Source organism: Leptodactylus fuscus, chromosome 5, assembly GCF_031893055.1.
Source record: "Leptodactylus fuscus isolate aLepFus1 chromosome 5, aLepFus1.hap2, whole genome shotgun sequence".
Classification (NCBI taxonomy): Eukaryota; Metazoa; Chordata; class Amphibia; order Anura; family Leptodactylidae; genus Leptodactylus; species Leptodactylus fuscus.
In genome coordinates this window covers 67,737,016-67,745,589 of record NC_134269.1, presented here as the reverse complement: position 1 = coordinate 67,745,589, position 8,574 = coordinate 67,737,016, and the positions used below count along the sequence as shown (strand labels likewise).

At 44.3% G+C, this 8,574-nt stretch overlaps 1 protein-coding gene across 1 annotated transcript; it reads left to right on the top strand.

Moving 5' to 3' along the window:
- The first annotated feature begins 10 nt into the window (after positions 1–10).
- RPL37A (ribosomal protein L37a) lies at positions 11–4,993 on the top strand. Its single transcript, XM_075276188.1, has 4 exons — positions 11–41; positions 818–946; positions 1,044–1,126; positions 4,849–4,993. Exons 1-4 carry the CDS (start codon positions 39–41, stop codon positions 4,910–4,912), a joined length of 279 nt encoding a protein of 92 aa, XP_075132289.1. The 5' UTR covers positions 11–38; the 3' UTR covers positions 4,913–4,993.
- Positions 4,994–8,574: the final 3,581 nt, after the last annotated feature.

Here is an 8,574-nt window from a genome sequence, read left to right as displayed (position 1 = left end):
TGTTTACTCCTCCCTTTCCGTTCGGGTCCTGGAAGAAGATGGTGAGTTAGATTCCTCGCTCTCTATACCGGGATTTTATCCGTTGTCATCCTTTATCTGGAGACGTTACCGAGTTACCCCGTTATGTTTTCTACTAACGGCGGATTGCTAGCTTTCTGCCCATAGTCATATTGATGGTTTTAACATAGTTTTACTTATGTGTCTATGGAGGCGGCTGTGGTAGTAAAGCAGGCCGGGGACATTGCATTGAGACACAATGCAGTGTATTGGGCGGCCATAGATGAGCTCGTTCATATAGGATGTGTCTTGTAGTCAGTCATGTGTGAGTGGATACTAGTAGTGGGTGGCGGCCATGTATACACAAGGGCAGCGCTGGCATCTTCTGCGGCTGCTTACTCCGTACTGTGTGGGCTGTTGGAACATCTTGTAGGCCTTAGGGGAAAGGTGCAGGGTGGTTGGGAGTCTGACAACTGGGACCCTCATGAGCATAGGCTCGTGTACCCTATGTATGAATGAATGAATGGAGTGGCAAGTGATGTGTGTATTGTGTGGGGCTGCCTAAAAGAGGTGACCTGCTGCCCCATTATAGGGAAAACGGGGCAACTGTTCTTGTGATTGGTGGTTTGGAAGTTCCCCCTTTTCAGTGGTTGGGAGATAGCTTGAAGCTTGCAGAATGCACCGTAAGTGATGGTAATGACAAGGAATAGTTGCCCTATGTGCTAATTGTATATTATCTTTGTATTTGACAATCTGCCTAAATTGTCCTGTTTTAGTAACTACCTTCATAACACTGGTTCTGCCTAATCTTGTCTTTCAGGCCAAACGCACCAAGAAGGTCGGCATTGTGGGTAAATATGGGACCCGTTATGGTGCTTCCCTAAGGAAGATGGTCAAGAAAATTGAAATTAGCCAACATGCCAAGTACACATGCTCCTTCTGTGGCAAGGTAAGTCTATGGAGGCCATAATATCTTGGTTTCACCTAAAGGACAGTTCTAAATTTCTGTGTGCAGAAGTGTAATATTGGTGTATCTTCCTTGTTAGACCAAAATGAAGAGAAAGGCTGTTGGAATCTGGCACTGCGGATCCTGCATGAAAATCGTAGCAGGTGGAGCCTGGACCTACAAGTAAGTACAAGTTTAGTTGCGGACATTGATATTTAACAAAGGATATAAACATAAAGCCTGTGAAGTAATTTATTTATATGGGTAGACTAACAAATTGGAACAGCTAGAAAATGAAATGTGTGGTGCCTGTAAACAAGGAAAAGGCCGGTTGTTGACACTGCTTGCTTGCATATCTATGACAGTGAGCAGCGCCTTATTCAATAACTACTTAAGGTTAAGGTCCCATGTGGTAGACATTGAATTATTATTTTTTTTTTTTTTTTTTGAGCCACTGACGTTGGCTAAAAAAAAAATGGTACTATTCCGTTATCGGGCCAGCAGCAGCGCATTTCAGCACCAGCTTTCGGGACAGCAGTTCAGTTCAGCAGCGGGAATTACAATGACATCCGAGGACTGCTGGCCCGATGCTTGTGCCCAGTAGCCAGTACATCAATGACCCCCCCTCCATCTCCTCCTCCTTCCAGTGCTGCCCCCCAGCTCTCCTTACATCTACCCCGTACCCTCTCCCCGCCACATGACTAAGCCGATGCTGGCCCGATGATAGAGGCCGTGCTTGTGTGTAGTAGGCAGTACATCGATCGATGCCCTCATCCTCCTCTTCCTTCCAGTGCTGCCCCCCAGCTCTTCTTACATCTGCCCCGTACCCTCTCCCTGTAATAGGCCTCACCGTAAATCTTGAGCAATGAATGCTACTAGATAGCCGCCGGACGCTGCAGAAAGTTTGTCCCTCCGGCTCGCTGTAGCTCACCGTTCCTATAGTCGGCGTGTTTCTTGTCAGGGCCTGGATTGAGCCCCGGTGTCTTTCCTTTCGGTCTCGGTACTAGCGCTGAGGTGAGGCCTAGTCGTGTGGCGGGGAGAGGGTACGGGGAAGATGTAAGGAGAGCTGGGGGGCAGCACTGGCAGGAGGAGAAGGATGGGGGAGGGGGGTCATCGATGTACTGGTTACTGGGCACAAGCATCGGGCCAGCAGTCCTCGGATGTCATTGTAATTCCCGCTGCTGAACTGCTGTCCCGAAAGCTGCTGCTGAACTGCGCTGCTGCTGGCCCGATAACGGAATAGTACCAAAAAAATCCCCCAAAACCGCAGCTGCAACGAAAAACGCTCTCTTTCTGCAACGTAGGACTGCGCCTTAGAATGCTTACCAAAAGAAGAAATTTCAGATTGGTACACACTAAGCTCACAACATACTAAATGCTCATGTAATACCAGGTTGTACTTGATGTCTGTTTGAGGACGAGATGAATGACAAAGTGGCTGCTGAACTAATAGACACTTAAGGGCCCCTTCACACGGAGTATACGCTCGCTGATTCTGAACGTGTAAACGTTACGAATCAGCGGCGTTAAAACAGATCCCATTGCTTTCTATGGGAGCCGGCATACATGTGCTCCCCATAGAAATGAATGGGCTGCTTTTGGAAAAAAGCATCCCATTCATTTTTATGGGGTGCGCACGTATGCCGGCTCCCATAGAAAGCAATGGGATCTGTTTTAACTCCGCTGCTTCGGAACGTTTACACGTTCAGAATCAGCGAGCATATACTCCATGTGAAGGGGCCCTAATAGAGCCTAAGCGAGCCATTGAGTGTTTTGGGTTTTTTTTTGTTTGTTTGTTTTTTTTGTACCAAAATAACCAGATGAAAGTCAAGCTTGCAAGACTTTTTTTATCTGGTGATTTTAGATCGATCTGTGTCAGAGACATGGCACAGATGTGAACTCTGATTTAGCCATGTGTTTTTTGTTTTTGTTCCAATCACCCCCCTCTTGCTCACACATGCTGTCTCTTCGCTCTTTATCATCCAGCAGCCTCCATTGCCGGCAGCTTGCAGAAAGCACACAGTCCCGTGTGGCTCCGCCCACTAACGAGTCATAGTCTATCCTGGTGATAGGCTGTGATAACATCATCGCAGGTCCTTGAACAAACTTCCACTAGCTACGCGGGCCAGACAGAAGCAGTCAGAGGGCCGGATGTGGCCCGCGGGCCGCACATTGCCCAGGTCTGATATAGAGAGATGCTCATAGACAATAATACAGTAGTATTGCAGTCTAACACAAGCGATCTAAAGATCACAGGTTCAAAAATAAAGTATAAATCAGCCCCCCTTTTACTTTTACTGGATCTCAAAAGATAAAAAAAATTAACTTAAACGTATTATGCAGCCCCAAGAACAAAAACAACTGTAGCATGAAAATAGATCGAAAGGGCCAGAGACCTGGGGGGGGGGGGGGGGTCCTTTAAAGGGGTATACTCATGTACATAATCATATCTATCTTTGTAGATAATTAAAAGTTGTATGGCAAGTGAGAATTGTGGCTTCTAGTATGTAAACCTTACCAGGAGCCATGCTGTAGGAACTGCAGATTTGTGGGGGTCTCTAGCGTCTGACCCTCTGAAATCTAATATTGATGGCCTATCCTTAGGGTAGGCTGTCGAACTTCGAAAGTGAATAACTCCTTTAGGCAGGACCAACATGGCCGAAACGCTTGCCTATTTATTTATACCCATATTTTATATATTTTTTAAAATACAAAAATGTGGTTTTTACAGTCTATGCAAAGTGGAAGGGGTTCTAGCAAATCCCATCCACACATCGCAGGGAAAATGCGCTCAGTGGAAACTGATTTCCAAGACCGCTGCAGTCTTTGTCAATCACAGCATGTCAATTATACTTATAGGGAAACTGCTGGTGTTTCCAGAGGTATAAATGAAGCAGAAATGTCTGCGGACTTTCTGTGAAAAGCATTGCTTCCGTGTTGTTTACTACGGCCTGCTACATGGGGCCTTAGCCTTAAAGGGATTCGATCATTAAAATAGTAGTATTTTTTTTTTCTGCCTGCCACGTTGGAATAGCCTTAAGAAAGGCTATTCTTCTCCTACCTATAGATGTCTTCTCCAGGCCGCCGTTCGGTGGAAATTCTGGCTTTCGTCAGTATGCAAATGAGTTCTCTCGCAGCACTGGGGGCGTCCCCAATGCTACGAGAGAACTCTCCAGCGCCACCTCCATCTTCGTCTGGAACGGCCTTGCTTCACGTCTTCCAGCGCTGGGTTCATACTGTGCGTGCCCGCTGGTCACAAGAAAATGGTCGCTTACACTTAGTGTGTAAGTGGCCATTTTCTTGTGGCTGGCAGGCATGCGTAGTCTGCTTTGCCCGAGGCCTAGAAGTTTGAACCTAGCTCCGGAAGAAGATGCAAAGAGAGGCCGTTCCAGACGAAGATGAAGGCGGCACTGGAGATTTCTCTTGCAGCATTGGGGGTGCCCCCAGTGCTGGGGCCCGCCCCCAGTGCAGTGAGAGAACTCATTTGCATACCAACGAAAACTGGGGTTTCCACTGAACAGCGGTCTGGAGAAGACCTCTAAAGGTAGGAGAAGGATAGCCTTTCTTAAGGCTATTCCTACGTGTTAGGCAGAAAAAAAATAATGTTCTAATGATAGAATCCCTTTAAATACAAGTAGTTTACAGTAAACACATGAGATTGTACATATCATGTTTGCTGTTAAAAGTTGCCATAACTGCTCTCATGTGCGCACACACTTACATGAAAAAGATATGCTCCTTCACAATACTGTTTTCACGCTCTCTCTCTGCAAAGTGATTTTACAAGCCCCAGTCTACTTGACAAAAGGATTGTAATTACTCTGCCAGTGATATTTTCTTCTATTGTTCCTTGGAAACAGCTCTGATAGCCATGTTAACCATTGAAATGTCTCGTTTTTTTCCAGCACCACCTCTGCTGTCACAGTAAAGTCTGCCATCAGAAGACTGAAGGAGTTGAAAGATCAGTAGATCAATCCTTTTCGTGGAATCTCCTTTTCATGTATCTGTCTGGACTATTTCTTTAATAAAGAAATGTCTTGGAAAATATAAGCTTTTGACCTGTGTATTCTGTTGTACATATCCACACAGCTGAGGCAAGGCTCTCATAACACAAGCTAAATTCTTGCAGGATAAACTGTAGTGTAATGGATATGTAATTGGGATGTACAACCTGGGAAAACAATTATCTTATACCCTGTTCAAGAAGGGAGCATACCCTGTTTAGGGTCCGCATCTTAGTGGTTACAAAGAACCTCATTCTGGAGAACCTACCACAGCGTAAAATGAAGAGAAATTCCTGTTACTTTCACAGGATTGCCATAACAGAATGCCGATTCCTCTGCATCGGTGTTTTGTTGTGGCTTTCCTTTGCTGATTAGGCCTTTATGAATTGGTAGCAAGTTTGGAGTGGCATCTACTGCTGAATCTGTGGCCCAATTCCGTGGCAGATTCCTCTGAACGTGTTGTAACGCTGGTAGTCCACTGACTTGAATGGCAGCTGTGTAATGGTTAAAATCTCCTTTGGAGGTGCTACAGAGAAATAAAACACTTTGGGCCCATGTACATGAGTCCTATCTGTGGGAAGCTGTCCTTGTGTGGGCCATAGTGCCCCAACTGAACCTGGCTGTGTGCATCATAGTTATGTAACAGTGAGTTCCTGAACAGCCCAAATGCTACAGGAATGAACTCAGTTCTGTAGCACTTGGGCTGTTTGTGAGCTCACTGTGTCATAACTATGATGCAGTGACTTGTATTCACACGGTTAAGTACAGTCCACACACATGCTGTTTTCCAAGAACTGGACTCCTTTGTGTGTGAGGGCCTTTACTGCTAAGTTTTCTTACTAGTAACACCTGATTAGTGAAGGCTGTAGCCGGGTGCCTTTTGTGAACAATGCCTAAGTTGATCATACAATAGTGTTCTATTCTCAAATTAACAGCACCGATATATCCAGCAGCGGGGCACATACCAGACAAGCCGACTGCCCTAAAGTCTACACCCTGCTTTCTAGCTTTCTATAATACTGCACTTCGATGAGGATGTGAAGGGGTCCTCTTTAAGTGTATTGTTTGGGAGAGAACATGACATTCTTAAGGAAAAAAGCACTGTAAATCTTACCTGAATATAAGTTTTGATTAGTCCTATGCAAAAATTTTGTAAGGCTTAAGTGATTGCACACAAGCGCATGCTTAACCAGCTGCCGTTATTGACCGGCATGGGCAGCACATGAGCAATACACAGATATCACCTGTGCACAGGCTGTACTTCCGCAGCCCCTTTCATTTAATGAATAGGAGCCATGGAAGCAGGACTGTAAAACAGGACCTGTTCCATATTTTGGGGCCCAGACTGTCGGCCCGCACACAGGGCTGTATAATTCACGATTATGTGTACGTGTCTGTAGAAATGAATTTGTGTGCTATCCGGGAAAAACCCAGATAGCACACTGACCTAGCACATGGTTGTCTGCAAGGGGGTAAAGATGCCTGTAAATGAGTCTAAGTATCTCAAATAGGGACAACAGGCGACTGGATAAACTGTTTGGTTCTCCAATATAAATCCACTTTATTGTAACAGAACTCAAAGCATCTGATGGGCAAGAGTGTGGGGGGTAATAACATGCAAAGCTTACATTGCAGCCTTTTGGCCTCTGGTATGGTATGCATCATAGTTAGTTATGTAACAGTGAGTTCCTGAACAGCCCAAATGCTACAGGAATGAACTTGGTTCTCTAGAATTTGCGACTGGATGCTGTTACAGTGCATCGGCATCCAGTTGTGCACTCCGCTCTGGATTAGGCCCAAATGAATGGGCCTAGTCGGGAAAGAGTGTCTTCAGGTGGATGTCTGCCTGAAAGAGTGAGCAATGTGGCTTCTTTTTTCTGGGAGTCGGAACAAACTGCTCCCGGAAAAAAAACTGGCCAGCTCCCATTGATTTCAATGGGAGGCATCTTTTTGGTAAGGATTTTGCGCATAAGACGGAACCCATTGAATTAAATGGGATTCTGTTTTGAAGCGCTGACTCTGACACGAGTTTGTGTCAGAATCAGCGCCGCGTAGGTGGCTCAGTGGTTAGCACTGCAGCGTTGGGGTCCTGGAGTTCAAATCCGGCCAAGGTCAAAAAAACATCTGCAAGGAGTTTGTATGTTCTCCCCGTGTTTGCATGGATTTCCATCTCATATTCCAAAAAGACATACTGATGGGGGAAAAAAATGTACACTGTGAACCCTATGTGGGGCTCACAATCTACATAAAAAAAAAATAATAAAAATCAGCGCCGCGTTACATCGTGTGCACGAGCCTTTACACTTGACAAAGATCATTTGAGAGCTTACAGTAGATTCTAGATGAGGAAAGATCAAAGCTCTGACCGTTACATTTTAGTTGCGACAAGCCTTTTAAAGTCACAATGTTTTACACTGAAACCTGAGATGACCACCCAACATTGCATAACAAAAAAGTCTACAGTATAGTGCCTTTATCGAAGATGGTTAATATGGAAAACTGAAAATTCTTCACAAAAAATGTGGTTTTCTCAGAGATTCAGATTTGCAATACCTTGTATGCCTGTTTTCTAGTGTGCTAAAAAATTTTCAACTTTTTAAAATCTGTGCTGCTTTTACTTTCCTGAAAAGGGTGTGTGCAAGATTTACCATAATTTACACCAGAAATCAGGTGTATTAACGATGGGGAGAATATACACCAGCTGTAAACTAGCATACATTAATATCGTCATGTCATATGTGAAGGCTGGCATTTGTAACATTAGTCTTCATAAATCTGCCCCATTTTGCTTTGGAGAGGTTTCGCTGTATGTCTTTGGCAATGACAAACTGTTTTTGGCAGAAACATCCAAATGAGCTTTTGTTAATGAGATTTAAACCCAGTTCACACCATGGGACAAAATGAAAACTGCAGGATTATTAGAATCTATTGCCATTTTTCAGTTCTATAGTGCAAAATTACATTGCAAACTGATTTGCGAGTTTCGCTGTAGCCGGTTGTGTGTTGCGCCTGTATTGCTGTATGGGAATTAAAGCTGAGGACAGCTGGCCACAGATTAAACCATGCTTTCAACCACAGAGACATGATGGACAATGAGTCATTGATCTCAAATTTTCACTTGTTTGTCCATAAAGTTTTACGGCACATCTGATTCCCAGTTGTCTGTAACAACTTGTCACCTAAGTACTGACATTTCTTTTTTTGTTAAATTTTTTACAGTTGTGTCTTCAATAGGGAGAAGGGAATACGCTGCTGTCAGACTCTTCTGGCAACATCACCCATGGGAATGAAACATAGCGCATGTTTATAACCCCTTTATCTCCTGACATATGTTGTCAGGGCAGTCTACACACACAAAATACATTAAATGGGTGTCCACTACAGTCAGAGGGGTGACGGTCTGCGAGCGGTGCATCTAGCGTGAATATGTTATGAAGTTGACTATAAGATTTAATGTTTCCTGAAAAGCAAAGGGGGACACATATATAAACATAGACCTATTATGTGTAAGAAGGAGATTATGTGTAGTGGGAGAATGTTATATTTAAGGGAGGAACTTTTATTTATAAGAGGGGATATTATACAGAGGGAATTATTATAAATATCCCTCCTTAAATATAATATACA

Excerpts from the sequence above, each read along its gene's own strand:
- RPL37A (XM_075276188.1), top strand. Across the intron at positions 947-1,043 it reads CATGCTCCTTCTGTGGCAAG|ACCAAAATGAAGAGAAAGGC; the intron begins GTAAGTCTATGG and ends CTTCCTTGTTAG. Across the intron at positions 1,127-4,848 it reads GGTGGAGCCTGGACCTACAA|CACCACCTCTGCTGTCACAG; the intron begins GTAAGTACAAGT and ends GTTTTTTTCCAG.